General features: G+C 38.8%; 1 protein-coding gene across 1 annotated transcript in view; it reads right to left on the bottom strand.

Annotated features, from left to right (window-relative positions):
- Positions 1 to 22,025, bottom strand: part of snx4 (sorting nexin 4) — a 22,093-nt gene extending 68 nt beyond the window's left edge. The window contains exons 1-14 of the mRNA XM_061879029.1: positions 21,865 to 22,025; positions 19,528 to 19,652; positions 13,895 to 14,036; positions 13,675 to 13,824; positions 11,568 to 11,615; positions 11,420 to 11,475; positions 11,144 to 11,216; positions 10,919 to 10,980; positions 10,664 to 10,729; positions 10,496 to 10,585; positions 7,752 to 7,851; positions 7,391 to 7,536; positions 7,087 to 7,201; positions 1 to 993 (exon numbers count right to left, since the gene is read on the bottom strand). The exon at positions 1 to 993 is cut by the window's left edge and continues 68 nt beyond it. Of these exons, the coding sequence (XP_061735013.1) occupies positions 946 to 993; positions 7,087 to 7,201; positions 7,391 to 7,536; positions 7,752 to 7,851; positions 10,496 to 10,585; positions 10,664 to 10,729; positions 10,919 to 10,980; positions 11,144 to 11,216; positions 11,420 to 11,475; positions 11,568 to 11,615; positions 13,675 to 13,824; positions 13,895 to 14,036; positions 19,528 to 19,652; positions 21,865 to 21,957 (1,314 nt within the window). The 5' untranslated portion in view covers positions 21,958 to 22,025 and the 3' untranslated portion in view covers positions 1 to 945. The remainder of the gene's footprint in view (positions 994 to 7,086; positions 7,202 to 7,390; positions 7,537 to 7,751; positions 7,852 to 10,495; positions 10,586 to 10,663; positions 10,730 to 10,918; positions 10,981 to 11,143; positions 11,217 to 11,419; positions 11,476 to 11,567; positions 11,616 to 13,674; positions 13,825 to 13,894; positions 14,037 to 19,527; positions 19,653 to 21,864) is intronic.

Genomic DNA, 22,025 nt, shown 5'->3' on the forward strand with positions numbered 1-22,025 from the left:
CCACAAAAACATGTATTTTATTCCATTCACAAAGTGCACAAAATAATATTGTACCACATTTTTAGCATGGAATAATCAAACAATCAGTGGCATATCCGAGCATGGAGCATATTAATTATTTTTGCAGACTGTTTCTCTAACCACCATTTTACCTGAGAAATGGACAACACCACAGGTGGTGTTATTTTTTAACAAATGTTTATTAGTGTCTTATTGTGCAAGAAGATGTCTCCCATTGAAAACATTACTTTTAACCTTCAAAATGTTTTTTCTGCTCCATTTATGAGAGTATAAACACGCACTGTACGTTTGGTCATTGATGAATTGAACCCTTGTAGGAGTGACAGTTATTCCAACATTCTTTAACTGATTTTTATTTGCACTTAGGTGCTGTACTATTGTTTACTCTTTATCAGATTAAAGGTCAAAGCTCAATGCTTAAGTAGAGTAATGATGGGTGTTGAGCAACACAAATCAGTATTACTAACTCAACCCAACTGACTGTTTAATTTAGTGTAAAAAAAGAAAAGAAAAAAGAACAAAGCAAATGAACATTGTGAGGCATCACATTCAGGGAAACCACTGTTATCTCCGAAGAAAGTCTGTTACATCTTCTCAAATATTCAATCCGTGTTACTAATGAGTCTGGTGTAAGTCGTACCTTATGTGGGTCGGGCAGTCAGCCGTACAACCGAGCAGGATGAAGTGATTCTGCGTCATGCTGACAAACTTTGATTGAAAATTGAATATCGATCACTGAATAATTCAAGCATTCACAACAAAGTGTGCGTTATTAGGCATGTCCAACAAAGTATTTGTGCGCTCATGTCATATCCCCATTAGGCGGCGAGATATAAACTGACCAGTATGGCACTGGTCTGAACATTCTGTGGGGATTCTTTTTGAGTGGAAGGTGGAGGGTGCTGTGATTGGCTTCAACGTGAATCACATTTTGTTGAAACACTCTTTGGCATTGGACCACACCTGGATTCCCTGAGGAAGTGACAGAAAAAGAGATATTAAAGACACGTACTCACAACATCATTGGCCACAACATGAGCTACTCAACACCTGCAAAATGTAATGAGACTCAATGTAAGGGGAACCATATTACCAAGAGTAGTGGACAGGGTTTACCTAACTACAGAAAGGACAAGAAGTCTTAAGTTTTAAACAGTTTTGATCATTAATTTATTTTGTAACGCTATTTCTAATCAGGTTAGAGAGAGCCTATCCTAGCAGTAGGGATGGGTATGTTTTCACATTTGTACTAAAACCCAGTATGTGGGGGATCGAAACCGGTAGTAACGGTACCAATTTTCTGTTCTTTGGTGTATACATAAGTGTTAGTAAATATTAACTGTTCAAACAAAACTTGTTTTATTTTACATTTTACACTGAGGTGTGCTGTCCAGTTATCTTGTTTTTAGAGATGTCCGATAATGGCTTTTTTGCCGATATCCGATATTGTCCAACTCTTAATTACCGATTCCGATATCAACCGATAACGATATATACGGTTGTGGAATTAACATATTATTATGCCCAATTTTTTTTGTGATGCCCCGCTGGATGCATTAGAATAGAATAGACTTTATTGTCATTATATTTGCATATTTCTAATCAGGTTAGAGAGAGCCTATCCTAGCAGTAGGGATGGGTATGTTTTCACATTTGAACTGATATAGTACCAAAACCCAGTATGTGGGAGATCAAAACCGGTAGTAACGGTACCAATTTTCAGTTCTTTTGTGTATACATAAGTGTTAGTAAATATTAACTGTTCAAACAAAACTTGTTTTATTTTACACTGAGGTGTGCTGTCCAGTTATCTTGTTTTTAGAGATGTCCGATAATGGCTTTTTTGCCGATATCCGATATTCTCCAACTCTTAATTACCGATTCCGATATCAACCGATAACGATATACACGGTTGTGGAATTAACATATTATTATGCCCAATTTTTTTTGTGATGCCCCGCTGGATGCATCAGAATAGAATAGAATAGACTTTATTGTCATTATATTTGCATATAACGAGATTAAAGACTCCAACTTAAGGTGCGGTTGTGGGAACAAATATGGGATAAAATAAATAACACAAGAGGTAAGAAAGGAAAAACTAACAATTGAAATAAACAGATTACTATCCAATAAAAACAACAAGCAATCGTGTACAATATACAAAATACTGTACAATATACAGAACAAGACAAGAGTACCGAAGTAATAAATAACAATCAGTGTCGGACGTATTGCACTCGAAGGGTAGTATTGCACAGTAGGGTATCAAGATATTGTATAAGGGTGAATTATTATTATTATAAGTTAGAGTTCAACATGGTGACAGCTCTGGGAAAAAAGCTGTCTCTGAGCCTGTTTGTTCTGGCTCTGATGCACCTGCCCAATGGTAGCAGGTAGAACAGGTGGAATCCAGGGTGCGTGCTGTCTTTGGTGATGTTTGTTGCTTTCTTGAGGCAACGGGAGTTATGTAAATCCTTCAGGGAGGGCAGGGGGCAGCAGATGATTTTTTGTGCAGACTTTATGACCCTGTGAATCGCCTGTTTGTCTGCTTCAGTGCAGCTGGCGTACCACACTGTTATGCAGCCGAGCGATAGTAGGTCACCGTCAGCTGCCTTTCCAGTCTGTTCTTACTCAGCACCCTCAGAAAGTGGAGTCTCCGCTGGGCCTTCCAGATAACCGCAGTTGTATTTTGGGTCCAGGAGAGGTCAGCAGATATGAGGATGCCGAGGAACTTAAAGGAGCTGACTCTCTCTACCTCCTCGCTGTTGATGTAGAGGGGGGCGGGGTCTGCTGTGTTATTGCTGAAGTCAAAGATTAGTCCTTAGTTTTTGTGGTGTTCAGTGCCAGATTATTCACTGAACACCGCGCTGAGTTTCAGGACCTCATCTCTGTATGCAGACTCATCCCCCCCGGTAATGGGACCCACCACCGTTGTGTCATCAGCGAACTTGATTATGGTGTTCTCTGAGTGGGCTGGACTACAGTCATGGGTGTAGAGGGAATACAGCAAAGGGCTCAGCACACAGCCCTGTGGAGAGCCGATGCTGAGTGTGCGGGGGGAGGAGAGATGGGGGCCGAGTTTTAGAAGATGGCACTATCGACCATGAAAAAAACCAAAACATATCACAAAAATCTGAGCGACGGGACAACAAAGTACGGATGTATTGAAAATGCTGACTTTGTGATGTCTTTTGTATTTGTGGTCATGTTGTTTTTGGCTGTATAACTCTGACAATCAAAACTGGTTAAATACACGTAGAGCTGAATTTGACCAGCTGACGGCGATGAAGCCTAACCTTAGGTTTAACTGTTTTAAACCACGTGTGCAATGTTTGCTGGGTGTATTAACACTAAATATTATATTTTATTTATGTAAAATAGACAATGGACGTTATACTTTTGTAATGTTTATAGTTTCAGTTTAACAAACCTAAATAAAGGAAGACATATAGAGAAATAAAACTGAAGAAGAAAAACAATTCAAAAGAAGTAACATCAATCTGTACCAAACTTAGCTTTTGTTTCATCATGCTGTTAACTATCTGTCGAGCTGAACATACTGCAAACAAGTAGCGAGGGCAGAATAATGAACTTATTGACAGTGCAGTGTGAAAACTTATGTTTTATTTGTGAATAAGTAAAGGCAGTATCAAAGAATTACCTGCAGAGGCACTTTCTAAAGAAACATCCAAATTTTGATTACGGCCCCTGAGACTTTGGGCTCTTGAAACTGCAGCCTTCTTCATTGTGTAGATGAATAGCCGTTGCAGTAAGTAGTCAAAACCAGTGGTCCCCAACCTTTTTGTATCCGCGGACGGGTCAACGCTTAATAATTTGTCCCACGGCCCGGGCGGGGGTCCTTCTTTTTTTTTTTTTTTTCTTTGTCATGAAAAAGGGACGTTTTTGTCATGAAAAAGTGAGGTTTTTGTGGTTGGTGCACCAATTGTAAGTGTATATTGTGTTTTTTATGTTGATTAAATAAAATATATATATATTTTTTTTTTTTAAATAAAAATTTATTAAAAATTCTTCTGCGGCCCGGTACCACGCCGCGGCCCGGAGGTTGGGGACCACTGGTCGAAACCATTAAGTTGAATATGCCAGTTTTTATTTTATTGATCCCTACTAAGTGATAAAAATGTGAGTATTGTGCAGTACTTATTACTCACTTGCTGTTTTAATTTAAAACATGCATTGTGGTTTTCATGACCAAATTTGGAGGTGTTAAAATCTTCATGCAAAATCGCCATTCGCTAATGCTAATTGTTAGCATGTCCATGGCAAATAAATGTTAGCTTTTGTTTCTTCATGCTGTTAACTATCTGTCTAGCTGCACATGCTGGAAACAAGTAGCGAGGGCAGAATAATGAATTTATTTGCCTGTGCAGTGTGAAAACTAATGTGTTTTATGCATAAATAATTAAACGCAGTCTTAAAGGAATATTAGCATTACGCTAACACTATTTGATAAGTGGAGCCTTTTTGTACTTTTAGGTGCCTTCTTACTTTGGTGACATGGAAAATTGTAACATTACCTAGAAAAGGCCGTCCAGCTGAGTCCGCTCTAAGTGCTTGAGTGCTTCTTTTCTGGCCAAGTGCTTGTGAGTCTGCAACCAGACATGACGTCCGGTGCAACAAAAAGTATTGAAATATAGCATCCTTACCCGGTTGTATTGAACTACTTTAGTCGGTACCTATAAAACGACCAAATTCAGTACCCATTCCTACCGAGCAGACGAGACTATACTCTGGACTGTGCATCGGATACCCACAAGCCCAAATACATAGAATACAGGGATATTATCACAAATATAGTTAGGTGCTGCAGTGTTCTGCGGTTGAACAATGCCAGAAATGACAAACTAGTTTTTATTTTTACAATGGAGAAGAGAAAGGAGATGATTGTTTCAAGTGGACTTATGTACAAGGCAATTATTAATGAAAAAAAACGTCTCTATATGGCGGTGTTTTTCAACCACTGTGCCGCGGCACACTAGTGTACCGTGAAATACAGTCTGGTATGCAGTGGGAAATTATGTAATTTCACGTAATTGGGTTAAAATTAAATATATTTATTGAACACAAATAATTATAATCCACAAATAATGTGCCGCTGTTGAGTGTTTGTACTATCTAGAGATCGGCAGACTAACCATTCTTCCATATCAGTAGGTGGCACCAATTGCTTTGTAGATGTCGAAAACACACCATGTGGTGATCACATAATGCGGGCAGCTGTGCAGGTAATGCTTGAACCAAAAATAAACAAAAGGCGAGTGCCGCTAAGAAAAAGGCCTTGAAGCTAGGGCGTGGCTATGCAAAACAAAACTAAAACCAAACTGGCTGCAAAGTAAACAAAACACAAAATGCTGGACGACAGCAAAGACTTACTGTGTGTGGAGCAGAGACGGCATCCACAAAGTACATCCGTACATGACATGACAATCAACAATGTCCCCACAAAGAAGGAAAGGGTCCGCACAACTTAAATAGTCTTGATTGCGAAAAACAAAGCAGGTGTGGAAAACAGCGCTCAAGGAAGACATGAAACTGCAACAGGAAATTACCAACAAAACAGGGAAAAAACACCAAAATTGGAGCACAAGAGAAGGACTAAAACACTACACACAGGAAAACACCAAAAAACTCAAAATAAGTCACGGAGTTATGTGACAGGTCGTGACAATACACCTACTTTGAGACAAGAGCTATAGTGATGCATGCTTGGTTATGGGTTAAATTCATATCCAACAATTGTGAGAACGACTTTTTATTGTCAGTATCACTACGGAGTTTCGTTTAATGATTTCTGCTGGTGGTGTGCCTTGGCTCAAAAAAGGTTGAAAAACACTGCTATATGGAGCTTGAGTCCCATTCAAGGTAGTTAAAGTTACATGTTTAAGTATTTTTTTTTTAAACAACGGAGGGGACAAATGAGAATTTCGTTTGTTTCAGGTGGACAAATGCACCCGGCAAATCAAAATATGTAATCTATAAAATGTTAGCCTGTATTTCAGGAAACACTGTATTTAAAAAAATTGTGCCGAACCCAGTTATAAACTCTTAGTTACATTACCATGTACATGATACACTGATTTCAATACATTTTGCAGTCATGTTCTGACCTCCGTGTGTATGTAACGTATTTTTCGGATTATAAGTCGCTCCGGGGTATAAATCGCACCTGCCGAAAATGCATAATAAAGAAGGAAAAAAAAACATATATAAGTCGCACTAGAGTATAAGTCGCATTGTTTTGGGGAAATGTATTTGATAAAATTCAACACCAATAACAGACATTTGAAAGGCAATTTAAAATAAATAAAGAATAGTGAACAACAGGCTGAATAAGTGTACGTTATATGATGCATAAATAACCAACTGAGAAGGTGCCTGGTATGTTAACGTAACATATTATGGTGAGAGTCATTCAAATAACTATAACATATAGAACATGCTATACGTTTACCAAACAATCGGTCACTCCTAATCGCTAAATCCGATTTAGATAGATAGTACTTTATTGATTCCTTCAGGAGAGTTCCCTTTAGTTTTCTTCATTTCAGTAAGAGTAACCTCCGCTTACTTCAAACTTTCTTTCTGCTGCTCGATTGCCGTTTTCTTCTGCATATTTCACTACTTCCAGCTTGTAACCTGCAGTATATGATTTGCTTTTCGATCCCATTTTTGTTCAGCCCTTCTTAGTTTTTATAAGTTACCGCCAATGTTGAAATTATTAATTTTCATCGGTACGGAAGTAGAAGCAGGTAGCATCTTTTTTTCAACAATGCACTTCTGCCATGACCCGCTCCTGGCAAATTTTTATTGGTTGACGTGTGTGTGTGACGGTTGCTGATATATGCCTCGTCTCTTACGTGAATTACATAAATAATATTATTTGGTATTTTATGGTAATGTGTTAATAATTTCACACATAAGTCGCTCCAGAGTATAAGTGGCACCCCCGGCCAAACTATGGAAAAAAAACTGCGATTTATAATCCGAAAAATACGGTATATAAGAGGCAACAAACTACTGAAGAAACCACCAGGCCACACCTACCTTCTTACACATGCTAATTTGCATGATAGCATAACTGATGAGTGCTTCACGCAGATCTCTGTCCTTCTGTTCCTTAAAACGCTCGATATCTTCCCAGGCTGTTCGCACAAACTCTCTGAAGACAAACACAGATGATGGACACAAAATAGGAAACGTTCAGGCCAACAGAATGGGGAACTTTGCTTGATTTGACCTCTAAATTAGTCAGTGTGACAGTAAACACACACTCCATATTAATCATAGTCAGCAAAGAGTTCATTATCGATGGAGAAAAGACAAGATAAAGTTGGGATAAAAAGCTCACTGGCACTCTGTGTTCTTCTCTTTCATTGCTTGCTCTCCCTCCTGGATGCTCTGCTCCAAGGATGCCAACCTGCTCTCCCTCTGCTCCTGGCTCTCCTGGCCAAACAGTTTACTGGTCATTCCTTTTAGGGAGAAAACACGCACCATCTAAAAGATGCACACAAAAATAAAAGGCAGTTAGCAGTAATAACTCTCAATTCTGAAGCTTCTTTTTTCTGTCCTGTTAAGCTACTCAGGCAAATTCAATCAATCAATCAAGATGCAATTGTATAGCACCTTACAACATCACAATGGTGCACATTGTATTGTTGATTTTGATGCCCAACAGGCCAAAGTCGCAACAGCTAATGAATGTGTGTTACCCCAGTGGCCAACTCTTCTCTCTGCTGCTTCTTACTGGCCAGATCCTGAGCTGCTACTTCCAACTCGTACTGGATCAGCTCATGTTTCCTACACACCGACCTAAGACCAAAAACAAACATCGTGGTCATCCTCAGATGAGAGGTTGGCAGCTGGCACTGGGCTTAGAAGAGAAACCAGTTCCATTGCTTCCAACTGACTTGGAGGCCATAAATGTGTCCTGACTGGGAGTTGGATGAGCGTTAGGAAGGCACGGAAAAAAGGAGAGTGAGCTGGTGTGTGTACGGTGTGTGAGAGACTTCATGAGTGTGCGACCCCTGTTGGTAAACTAACCATGAATACAATCCAAAATGAAAATAATTACATAATAAAATAGAGTAGGGGTATCCAACCAATAGCTTGCCAGTGGATTTTGAGTAGCTCACGAAAGGGTAAAATAATATTTTCTTAAACTCTCAGTACTTGTACAATTCAGACTATGAGCCATTTTTAAATGTTGTATTGTGATTTTTTATATACATATATAACATCTTCTTGTGGTCTATATAAGATATATTGGTGATCCTTTGGTCAAAATTTTGCATAGACTATATTTTACACACCATCTTCAAACTGCTTTCTGACCGTCTCTTCAGAATGTGCCGTTTTGTGGGCGTTTTCATATAACATGCCAAAGTCATCCTTTGTCATCCCACGGTAACAAACCCCATTCAACTGCGTCTCCACCCTGTCAGCCATTTTGTCGTTTGTAGTGTGTTCAAATCGGGTCTACTGACAGATAAACGTTACAACTATATGCCACTTTTTATTAGAAATGGCAGCAGTGGAGGATCTAAGCATGCATGTACATGGCGAGCCAGTCACCTCCACAAGAGGACAGAGAAAAATAAGAAACTCATTGACTGGATAAAAATAGCAGACTCGCACAAAGCTCTGAGTAAACCTCTGACATATATGAAGATTTTCGCTGACGAAACAAAGGCAAAAAACATCGCTAAAGTCTCAGAAGGCTTGTTTGGAGGAATTTTGGAAAAAGGCGTAATTGTTTTATACATATTTCTGTCATGCCTCGATGGCTTGATTAACCATTTTTCGGACATATAGGGATTACAAATACACTAAAACAGACAACAACAGGTATTGTTTTTGCCTTATAGGGTCCCTTTAATACAAAAATGTGAGTTGTGAAGAGGAATGTTCTGGCAAAATAAGCGTATTCCCTTTGTTTGGCTTGTAATAAACTATAAAAATAAACCATTCAAAAAAGGAGTAACTCTTGTCAATTTTCATTTTGTAAAAGTGGCTCTCAGAAGAAAAAAGGTTGGAGACAATTCTGCATGGATAGATAGCTTTGCCTGTAAAATAAAATTAAAGATCAACATTTTGAAAGTTTATAAGCTGTGTTATATTTAGCAGCTCCAGACTATTTTTAGTTTGTGAAAGAAAAGTCAAATTGCTCTTTTGAGAGTGAAAGTTGCTGACACCTGTTCGATACAGAAACCTTTCCTAAAATAACAAAGAACTAGGCCTTTTTTTAATATCTCGATATTTTTAGGCCATGTCACGATATATATCTTGATATTTTGCCTTACCCTTGAATGAACACTTGACGCATATGATCACAGCAGTATGATGTTTCTATGTGTCTACATTAAAACATTATTGTTCATACTGCATTAATATATGCTCATTTTAAACTTACATGCGGAGAGGGAAATCACAACTAAATCAATGGACCAAAACTGTATTTATTAAACAGTGGCACAAACATTCATGTAATTTCAGAACACAAAGTGGAAGATTGTCAGAGACATTTTAAAACAAGCTATGAGTGCACTTTTGTGCATGATGTCACTCAGATGACATATCAAAACAACACTAAATTAAAGTGCCCTTTTTATACAGAACACCACTACAACAGGTAAAAACAAATATAGTGCACTTTTGTGCATGATGTCACACAAGATATTTCAATAAGTGTCAAATAAAAATGAGCTGCATAATAGGAAATCAAATAGTGTATGTCCTTCGCTATGTGGTAGGTTCCTGCGGACGTTATCTCCTTCTGTTGTTGACTATTTATTTCATCCGGTGTTGATGTGGAAATGGTTGCCTCTGCATTTTGTTGGTGTGGCAATGAACTGAGATGTTGACATGCGGAGTTTCAAACACTCTTCATTCTCTAGCGGGTGACTTTTCAAAGGATGCTACATATTAGCAGAAATGCTGCTTTTTCCCCACACTTGACAAATTACGATTGTCTGTTCAACGTATTCCCGCTTGAAGCCAAACCACCGCCAGACGATGGACCCCGTGCTGTTTTTCTTGGGAATTAATTCTTCCTTCATTTGTTACCAGATTCACACCTTCTTTCTCTCATATTACCACTCGCACCGCAGCTAACGTTAACCATGCTGTTAACTCTCTGCTCCGCGAGGGCGTATACGTATGTGATATATGTAAGAAGGTGCGCTTGTTTTATCTCTCTGTGAGAAGGAGAGGCAAAAAAGAGTGAGAAACTCCTGTAGTGTAATGCCCGCAGCTATAAGCAACTGCGTGAGATTGTATACTCGAATATCACGATATAATCTATAGTCTTTTCTATATAATGCACAGATACAAGCCCGTAATGTATCGAGTATATTGATTATCGCCCAGCCCTACAATGAAGGTGTTTGTGACAAGTCACAGCCGACTAATTAAAGCATGGGGTATATTTTTAATCGCAATGTTGTGGCCAACTTACCGGACAGATTCAGTGTAGAAGAGATATTCCTTCAGTTGGTCTGCATAATGTTCTTCCTCCTCCAAAATGTCATCAATGGACGAAGCATAGCTGACCACAAAGAACAAATGTATCACATTTACAACTTGGAGGCAAGTTGAGTTTAGTTAGGTGGTGTTCATAACTTACGTGTCCATGTGGTGACCAGCACTTTGTAGCCCGTCTCCCATTTCTTTTTCTATCGCGCTCCATTCGCTGAAGACACAAACATGTGACTTGCTATCTATGTTGAATTAAAATTATTAACAACAACCTGATGCCTTATAACATAAATTAGTACTTTATTGAAGACAATATGTGTATGAGATGATGTGTGGTTTGTGTCAATGCAGCACACTCTGGTGGCAGTAGATAAAAGTGCAGGAACAAACAAAACTCGCTCACCTGAAAACTCGGCCATAGTTACCATGGACTTTGTAAACGCCATATAGTCTGTCCGCAACTCTCTGTAATAAACACAGTTAACTATTATAATGAAGGGAACTTGTTCAGTTGTAAATGTTTTATGACAAAAGATTATCATTTATACATTAAACACTTCTGTGTTCAACAGTAGCAATACAAGAGCATTTTATGTACATTAGAGTTTGTGTGTAGGTCAATACTCACCGCTCTCACCCTGAGAAGCTGAGAGATGACAGCATTCAGTTCATCACTATATTGCTTCAGCGCTGTAAACCGTCTAGAAAATGCAGCAAAAGGTTAGCAGTTTATATGACGGTGGATTTTGTTTTAATGGAGTTAAAATAAAATTCACTATTTCCCCAAGCAAATTTCTAGACCATGAATGACTTCTTACTAGCTCATGCTATTGATTTAAAGGTTGATACTAAGTTGTTCGTGTGACTATGTTCACAGATTAGAGGGATAAAAAAGTACACCTACTTATCAGGGTTCTTGACTCTGAACATGGCGCTCAAGGACTTCAACCTGGAATCAGCCTAAAAAAGGAAGACATATTTTAACACTAAAAAAAATGCTTCATTTTGCAGTAAGTTTGTCAATTACGTTTCCAGAAAAACCTCAAAAGTACCTTGTCTTGGAAACCCGTTTCCAAAACGGCATCCCTCCAGCCTTTCTCCTAAATCAAAAATTAATTGACAGATTAAAACAGGAGCATTTCAGTTGTCATTGCAGTACTTCAAAGAACCACCTAAGGTTGCTCTGGTGCAAGCAGGCAACAGGATGTTAGCAGAACATGTATTTTTTAATAGCAAAATGAGCCAACATGGGGCCAAAGAAAGTTGTGATAGAGAGAGAGATAGTTTAATAAAGAAGGCGAGAAACACTATTGAATTAAAAAAAAGAAAAACATGAAAGTGGTGACTGATTGGCCAATTTACTCCTATATCTCCATTTCTCAGCTACTTTGCCAAAAATAGTCTTCAATAAATGATAAGAGTGAGAGTAAGTGTTCTATTTAATTTCATTAGTCATTCATTGCAATTTTTTTCTGCATTTAAAACTATATATATGTTCTATTAAATGCACTTATTGTTACATTTTTTGGGTATCGAGATCGACTTGAGTTATTTTTTATTTGAAAACTGTTTCAGTCCAACCGAAGTTTGACAGCAACTAAACAAGCTACTGTACAATGTTGATTATTTCGTGATGGCAATGGCGAAAAATGTAATGATAACTACAGAACTGAAACGATCAAATGTTTCCGCACAGAAAAGCGTCACACACGTCTCTATCCTGGTTGATCAGTACAATGTGGTTAAGTTAGCAATAATAATATTGAATTATTGCAAAGGTAAAATGTTTTTTCTTACAAAGACAAAAGTATTCTATAAAGTGATTTATAGAGGCAAGTCAACTTATTTCGTAATTTGCGGTTCCACTCCATGTAAATGGTCACTGTAGACCAGTGGTTCTCAAATGGAGGTACGCGTACATCTGGGGGTACTTGAAGGTATGCCAAGGGGTACGTGAGATTTTTTTTAAATATTATAAAAATAATTACAATTCAAAAATCCTTTATAAATATATTTATTGAATAATACTTCAACAAAATATGAATTTAAGTTCATAAACTGTGAAAAGAAATGCAACAATGCATTATTCAGTGTTGACAGCTAGATGTTTTGTGGACATGTTCCATAAATATTGATGTTAAAGATTTCTTTTTTTGTGAAGAAATATTTAAAATTAAATTCATGAATCCAGACTGATCTCTATTACAATCCCCAAAGAGGGCACTTTAAGTTGATGATTACTTCTATGTGTGGAAATCTTTATTTATAATTGAATCACTTGTTTATTTTTCAACATTTTTTTTGTTATTTTTATGTTTTTTTTCCAAATAGTTCCAGAAAGACCACTACAAATGAGCAATATTTTGCACTGTTATACAATTTAATAAATCTTAAACTGATGACATAGTGCTGTATTTTACTTCTTTATCTCTTTTTTTCAACCAAAAATGCTTTGCCCTGATTAGGGGTACTTGAATTAAAAAAATGTTCACAGGGGGTACATCACTGAAAAAAGGTTGAGAACCACTGCTGTAGACAACTGCTAGTACTACTGCGTTGATGTTAAATGGCAGCTTTTTCACATACCATAGCATACCAATATTGGGGCCTTGAGTGTTGTCTAATACTGATTACATTACAAATTTATATCAGCATGAATCATACTACACACTTTTAATATTTTGTAGAGCAGAATGTTAGAAAAGCTTTGCTCAAGGTAAATTGCTCAGAGAACAATGGAAGATATGATAAATACTAACCGTATGACAGATTTATCCTTTTGAAGTGGAGTGAAAGTTTTACTGAATACTTTCTAATACGCTTCTGCCTTTGAGACTTTTTATCTGTAGGTAATATTCAAATAATATGATCCTGTACTTGTTCATATTGACAAATAAAGTGTTTTAGACTGCAATATTTTGCAATTATGGACACTTATTACACATCTACCTTGTGTGCTAAGTTTACCTTTTGTAATGACCACTAAAATAAAAGAAAAGTTCACACTTCTATGCTTACTGTAGGAATTCTAGATGGATTACTTGTATCAGAATTTAATTCAGAGATTTTACATATCATCCAATACTTTTTTTTTTTTTGCTGGTATCAGACCAATATCAATATCGGATCGGCACACCATGACTTAACGACGATACAAACCTCTGTGAGAAAGAGGAAAAATATATTGTCTTTGCAAAGGACAGGATGTGACATCACACGCAGCAGAAAGTTTTCCAGGCCGACTCTCCGCCGCTCGACAAAGTCCGGGTCAAGGTTGTCCGCCGACAGCTTGTGCCACACAAACTCCGCCTATGAATGGAATCGCACACTCACGTCTAGAAACAATGCCGTTTTATTTAATCACCTTTGTTTCACTTACCCTTTTCTCTGGTAGTGGAGGGATGATGATGTAAGGGTAGGTGACCAGGAGGTATGTTCGGAGCAGCTCAAACTCACTGTAGCGCCTCCACAGACAGTCGGGAGTGGAGGGTGATGATGCGTCTGCCACCGTTTCAGCTGGTCTGCAGACACAACATGAACATGTTGCAACGGGAATATATTTAGATTATGATTGTTCGAAAATACAGAACCATTTCTATTCAGATATTTCTGTAACTATAGTATATTCCAGTTAGTCTTGTAACGACACCAATATTTTTGGTACCGGTATCAAAATGTATTTCAATACTTCTCCAAAAAAAAAAAAAAAAAAAAAACTTTTTGTATTTATTTTAACAAACTTTTTAGGATAAATTCATTTGTTTTGTATGGCAGTTAAAGAACAATTTTGGCATTAAATAAGATAGTGAACAACGTCTCTTTAAAGCAAACGGGTTACAATTGCTCCGAATTTGGCTGCTGACGTATGCAGTAATATATTGTGTCATTTCCCATTGTATTATTTTTTAAGTGGTCCAATAATGAATTAATGGATGGATGGAATATTGCTCTACTCTTTCATTTACTAGTGTAATTACATTCCGTTCAAATATACTATCTACACTTCTGTTAAAATGTAATAAACACTTTTTTCTTCTGTTTTTTTGGATACTTTACATAAATTCTGGGTGTTACTACAAATAGGATTCAACACCAAGGAGTTACAGGATCATACAATGTTCATAATTAAAGTTCTTCTATGTCCAGGGAAGATTTTCCTGAATTTGTAAGCAATAAAAAAATGACAAACATTTGTAATAATAAAAAATATTAATGTAATGACTGTAGTATCGACTAGAAATAGCGCTTGTACTTTGTATCGTTAGTCAATTTTTTTTTGTCTTGTCCAGCTACTCAGGCAAATCATATAGTTGATGTAGATGCCCGTATCAACTGTACTCATTTACTTTACAAAATACAAATGTGGGATACTTCTCTTGTTGCCTTATTTGTACTTGACTTTTTTCAATGGATTTAAATGGGTTAAATGGGTTGGAATTGTATAGCGCTTTTCTACCTTCAAGGTACTCAAAGCGCTTTGACACTACTTCCACATTTACCCATTCACACACACATTCACACACTGATGGAGGGAGCTGCCATGCAAGGCGCCAACCAGCACCCATCAGGAGCAAGGGTGAAGTGTCTTGCTCAGGACACAACGGACGTGACGAGGTTGGTACTAGGTGGGATTTGAACCAGGGACCCTCGGGTTGCGCACGGCCACTCGACGACTGCGCCACGCCGTCCCATTTAAATTATTATTTTGTGCAGCCGGGCCGGAGCAGGAGGGGATAGAAAGATAGAAAGAGAAAAAAGGCTGACAAAGGGGGAAATTGCGGGGACAAAAGGGGTAATAAGCCAGAGAGACAAAAACAACAACAGCAAACACAACAATAACAATAACAGAACATCAGCAAATAGGATATGTACAAATATGATGGTAAAAGTGAAAGCAAAGAACCAGTTAGTAAAATAAATATTAATAATACAGAAATGGCAATAAACACAACAAATGGAGCAATAAAACTACCAATAGAACTACCACTATTGATAACGAATAATATCAATAATTACCTCTATTATCAGCAATACGAATGTTTCAAATGCAACAATACATATAGCTTGAAATACAAAAGAAAGCAGATGAATGGAAGGGGAAGAAAGAGAAGCCAACTACATTAACCTTGTAGATTGTTATATTCACAATAGGTAAAGCTTTGTCAGTGTGCCGTGTGTTACCCAGTTGCAGTCGATTTTTGTATAGATGCACCAATTGGTATACATTCAGGATTGCTAGCATGTTGTTAGTTATTGTATGCTCCTACGGTGTGTAGTAAAGCCCCTTTAGCTGTTCCTCGTCCTGCAGGGATGACTATTTAAAGAAACATAATTCATTTGTCGCCACAGAGGCAAGGATTTGTGGTTTAAAAGTAGTGAAAACATTGCGGAGAGACATCAGCTGGAAGCTAGCGATGTTTAAAGCATCGCTTGCAGAGCGGCGCGTCAGTGTAGCTTCATCTTTACAGTGAGTTTTAAAGCCAAAAGACATCCCACTTTCCCTCCTCTGTCTTCACATTGTTTCTACTTGCAAGTACTCCGTGTGTGTTGACTAACCTGCACCTAAGCTCATATGACCAGTAATGTATTGGAAACTCAAGACAGCCATGAAAAAGAAAAGTACTGGAATTTTTCAAAGGCAGAATAGTTCAATTAATTAGTACAGGTATACCGTACAACCTTATTCCCAATCCCCTTGTTACCTACAGTCATGGTCAAAAGTTTACATACACTTGTAAAGAACATAATGTCATGGCTGTCTTGAGTTTCAAATACTTTCTACAACTCTTATTTTTTGGTGGTAGTGTAATTGGAGCACATACTTTTTGGTCACAAAAACATTCATGAAGTTTGGTTCTTTTATGAACTTATTATTAGTCTACTGAAAATGTGAGCAAATCTGCTGGGTCAAAAGTATACATACAGCAATGTTAATATTTGCTTACATGTCCCTTGGCAAGTTTCACTGCAATAAGACACTTTTGGTAGCCATCCACAAGCTTCTGGTTGAATTTTTGACCACTCCTCCTGACAAAATTGGTGCAGTTTACCTACATTTGTTGGTTTTCTGACATGGACTTATTTATTCAGCATTGTCCACATGTTTAAGATAAGATAAGATAAGATAGTACTTTATTTATTCCGTCAGGAGAGTTCCTTCAGGAAAATTACAATTTTCAGCACAATCCCATTCAAGATCAGACAAACATTACAGGGAGACAGAACAGGATCGCTGACGGGTCTGCCGGCTTCCAGCGCCCCTTACAAAAAAGATGACATACAGGTAAACAAGGGGTGTGTGGGAGAAAAGAATAGAAGATTAAAAAAAAAAAAAGTTTAAGTCAGGACTTTAGGAAGGTAATTCTAAAATCTTAATTTTGGCTTGATTTAGCCATTCCTTTTCTACTTATGACGTGTGTTTGGGGTCATTGTAATGTTGGAACACCCAAATGCGCCTCAGAATCAACCTCCGGGCTGATGATTTTAGGTTGCCCTGAAGAATTTGGAGGATATCCTCCTTTTTCATTATCCCGTTTACTCTCTGTAAAACACCAGTTCCATTGGCAACAAAACAGGCCAAGAACATAATAGTAACACCACCATGCTTGACGGTGGGAATGGTGTTCCTGGGACTAAAGGCCTCACTTTTTCTCCTCCAAACATGTTCCTGGGTATTGTGGCCAAACAGCTCCATTTTTGTTTCATCTGACATGGACAAAGATAAGACCTTCTGGAGGTCAGATGAAACAAAAAATGGATGTTCCAACAGGACAATAACCCCAAACACACGTCAAAAGTGGTAAAGGAATGGCTAAATCAGGCTAGAATTATCAGTGCTCTACGCCTCAATCATTGGTATATTTTCATCTACAAAACCATTCTTTGTATCACTCAATCTTATCTATCTTGTCTTTTAACAAAAAAACAAGGAAGTCAAAATCTTCGTTCAATGAATGTTCTTCAATTTGTCATCCCCAAAGTAAGAACTGAACTGGGCAAGAAAGCATTTAGGTTTTCAGCACAGAAGGCTTGTTATAACCTACAATCGAATATTCAACTTCAAACCCTTGTCACATTAAATGAGTTTAAAGATTCGGTGAAAGGACTGCAGTCTAACTTGTCCGTATGCACATGTGTCATATGAGCAAGTTTTAATGTTGTAAATGTGATGTTTTATGTGTTGTTTACTGTTTTTAATGTAACCTCGCTGCTGCTGTCTTGGCCAGGTCTCCCGAGGAAAAGAGATCTTTGATCTTAATGGGATTTCACCTGGTTAAATAAAGGCTAAATAAATAAAAATTAAGGCTTTAGAATGGCCTTCCCAAAGTCCTGACTTAAACATGTGGACAATGATGAACAAACAAGTCCATGTCAGAAAACCAACAAATTTAGCTGAACTGCATCAATTTTGTCAGGAGCGGTCAAAATTTCAACAAGAAACCTTCCAGAAGCTTGTGGATGGCTACCAAAAGCGCCTATTGCAGTGAAACTTGCCAAGGGACATCAATCAATCAATCAATCAATCAATCAATCAATGTTTATTTATATAGCCCTAAATCACAAATGTCACAAAGGACTGCACAAACCATTACGACTACGACATCCTCGGAAGAGCCCACAAAAGGGCAAGGAAAACTCACACCCAGTGGGCAGGGAGAATTCACATCCAGTGGGACGCCAGTGACAATGCTGACTATGAGAAACCTTGGAGAGGACCTCATATGTGGGCAACCCCCCCCCTAGGGGACCGAAAGCAATGGATGTCGATGTAACCAAATATTAACCATTGCTGTATGTATACTTTTGACCCAGCAGATTTGGTAAAATTTTCATAAAAGAACCAAATTTCATCAATGTTTTTTGTGACCAACAAGTATGTGCTCCAATCACTCTATCACAAAAAAATAAGAGTTGTAGAAATTATTGGAAAGTCAAGACAGCCATGACATTATGTTCTTTACAAGTGTGGGTGAACTAGGGCTGGGCGATATATACAATATATCGCGGGTTTGTCTCTGTGCGATATAGAACATGAGTATATCGTGATATTCGAGTATCCGTTCTCACGTAGTTGCTTTTAGCTGCGGACATTACACTACAGGCTCTTCTCACTTTTTCCTGTCTCTCCTTCTCACAGACAAGCAGGGGCACAAACTTACACCGACACGTCATACGTCACATACGTATACGCCCGCGCCCAGCAGAGAGGTAGCAGACTGGATAACGTTGGCTGTGATGTTAACGTAGCCGTACGAGTCGTAATACCAGAGAAAGATTAGAATTTGGTAACAAATGAAGGAAGACTCAATTCCTAATAAAACAGCAGGGGGTCCATTGTCTAGCGGTGGTTCGGCTTCAAGTGGGAATATGTCGAACAGACAACCGTAATTTGTCTAGTGTGGGGCACAAGCGATGCAAGTAGCATTACTGCTAATATATAAAATCATTTGAAAAGTCACTTGCTAGAGAATGAAGAGAATTTAATAACGTCTGTAGTAACCTACCACATAGTGAAGGACCAATACTATTTGATTTCCTATTATGCAGCTCATTTTGATTTGACACTTAAAATGTCTCTGACAATCTTGCATTTTCTGTTTTTGGAAATGACATGAATGTTTGTGCCACTGCTTAATAACTTTAATAAATACACTTTTGGTCAATTGACTTAATTGTGATTTCCCTCTCTGCATGAAAGTTTAAAAGTAGCATATATGAATGCAGTATGAAGAAGATTGTTTTAATGTAGACACATAGAATCATCGTACTGCTGTGATTATATGCATCAAGTGTTCAATCAAGGCCAAGGCAAAATATCGTAATATATATTGTATATCGCGATATGACCTAAAAGTATCAAGATATTAAAAAAAGGCCATATCACCCAGCCCTGGTGTGAACTTTTTACCACGACTGTAGTTGTCTGCGGCCTTGGGAGCTCACAGTAGATAGAGCAACAATGAAATTGTTGCAATTTGGTCATCTGAACAATGTTGCTTATCCTGGACCTACCGTGTTTCTATGAGGTAGACAGTATACGTTTCCTGCATGTTGACGGTGTTTTTGCCCGTTCTCTTCTCAGCCTCCGCCACATTGATCTCCAGTTTTTTCAACAGGGAGCTCCCCTTCTCCACCATCTGCAAAGGACAATGAGCAAAACAAATAAAGAGCCATTTTGACCTGTTTCACAAAATAAAGGAAACAATGGGAGCCACAAAACTCTTTTGACGTTTAAAATGAAATAACACTGCATACAGAGTTTTTTTTACTTTGTGCTATGTATAAACCAGGGGTCTCAGACACGCGGCCCGCACCTTAATATGAAAATTTAATGATAGTGGGGCCCGCGAGTTTTATATGAATGCCGCTTGACAGCATCACACTTGCCAACCCTCCCAAATATTTCGAGAGACTACCGAATGTCAGATCGACTATTCTCGCGACTGTTGGCAGAATTTCCCTCGATTAACAATAACAAGGGCATCCTATGAAGGTACTGCCTTTGGCGCCCTCTACAACACATTCAATCAGCTTGCCAGGCCAGTCACATGTCGTACGAGGCTTCTGCAGACACACGCCAACAATTGCAAGGCATAGTTGTTCAACAGCCATACAGGTTACACTGAGGGTTGTGATATAAACAACTTTAGCACCCTTACTAATATGCGCTACACTGTGAACCCACACCAAACAAGAATGAAAAACACATTTTGGGAGAACATCTTCACTGTAACACAACAAACACAAAATAACAAATACCCAGAATCCCATGCATCCCTACTCTTCCAGGGTACATTATACACCCCCGCTAGCACCAAATTCCCCCCCTCCGTGCGGTGGTTAAGATGGGCGGGGTTGGGGTGTATAATGTAGGGATACATGGGATTCTGGGTATTTGTTCTTATGTGTTTATGTTGTGTTACAGTGCCGATGTTCTCCCAAAATGTGTTTGCCATTCTTGTTTGGTGTGGGTTCACAGTGTGGCGCATATTAGTAAGAGTGTTATCATTGTTTATATTAAAACCCTCAGTGTAACCTGTATGCTGGTAACAGTTCGAGATGCTACCTCAGTAGAAGCATTTAAGTCTCACCTTAAAACTCATTTGTATACTCTAGCCTTTAAATAGGCCTCTTTTATAGACCAGTTGATCTGCCACTTCTTTTCTTTTTCTCCTCTGTCCCCCCCTCCCTTGTGGAGGGGGTCCATCCGATGACCATGGATGAAGTACTGGCTGTCCAGAGTCGGGACCCAGGATGGACCGCACGTCGGGACCCAGGATGGACCGCGCGCCTGTGTATCGGTTGGGGACATCTCTACGATGCTGATCCGACTCCGCTTGGGATGGTTTCCTGTGGACGGGACTCTCGCTGCTGTCTTGGATCCGCTTTGAACTGAACTCTCGCGGCTGTGTTGGAGCCACTATGGATTGAACTTTTACTGTATCATGTTAGACCCGCTCGACATCCATTGCTTTCGGTCCCCTAGAAGGGTGGGGGTTGCCCACACTTGAGGTCCTCTCCAAGTTTTCTCATAGTCATCATTGTCACTGGCGTCCCACTGGGTGTGAATTATCCTTGCCCACTGGGAGTGAGTTTTCCTTGCCCTTATGTGGGTTTTTCCGAGGATGTCGTAGTCGTTTGTACAGTCCTTTGAGACATTTGTGATTCAGGGCTATATAAATAAACATTGATTGATGTTGACTAAGTATGCATTGCAGTCACTTTTGTGTGATAACAGAGGCTGATTAAAAAATGTGACCAGTCGACAAGCAGATCGCGTAATGTAAAAGCGGGCGCGACAACATGTTGTAGAGGAGGTTAAAGGCATTGCCATCACTGCACACTCTCTGTATTGAAGTCCAGGTGAATATTGGAGAATGTTGTCCCCGGGTGATTTCTGAGAGAGGCACTAAAATCTGCAAACTTCCCGGAATAATTGTTGGAGTCGGCAATTTAGCAGCTGAGCCACATCAGAGTGAACAAAGATCCGCGGATTGGTTCTATTGCCAGGGTTGCACTTGTGGCAACTTTTATTGTTTGCAGGTCACAAGACGCGAGACCCCTTTCGCTGCATACGTCACTTCCGCCCAAAAAAATACATTAGTAAGCAGAAACTCTCTCATAAGTACTACAAATAACTACATTACAGTTATTGACAGTAAATAAACACTGATGAAAACTAGTTAATAAACTAGCATACACTTTTTTGCGGGATATAAAAAAAAAAACAGGACAATATATCATTGGCTTCGCCGCTCACTGCTAGCTTAAAGAGGCTAACACTCGCAGGCTTGATAGTAGCTTCGTTGCAATGGAAGTAAGTGCCGCATAAATGAAGACTTTTACGACCGTGTTGATGATGTTGTTCTCGGATTCCGTGGGCGTGATGTCTGTGTTGCCGATAACTGCCACTTCTTGGTGACTTCCAGAGTCTGCCATCATCAGCGGTTGTTGCTGCGCCGCCTGCTCTTGTCAGCTGAGCTGGCGGGAGGGAGGGAGGCGGCTCCTTG

Source organism: Nerophis ophidion, linkage group LG19 (genome assembly GCF_033978795.1).
Source record: "Nerophis ophidion isolate RoL-2023_Sa linkage group LG19, RoL_Noph_v1.0, whole genome shotgun sequence".
In the NCBI taxonomy this organism is placed as follows: Eukaryota; Metazoa; Chordata; class Actinopteri; order Syngnathiformes; family Syngnathidae; genus Nerophis; species Nerophis ophidion.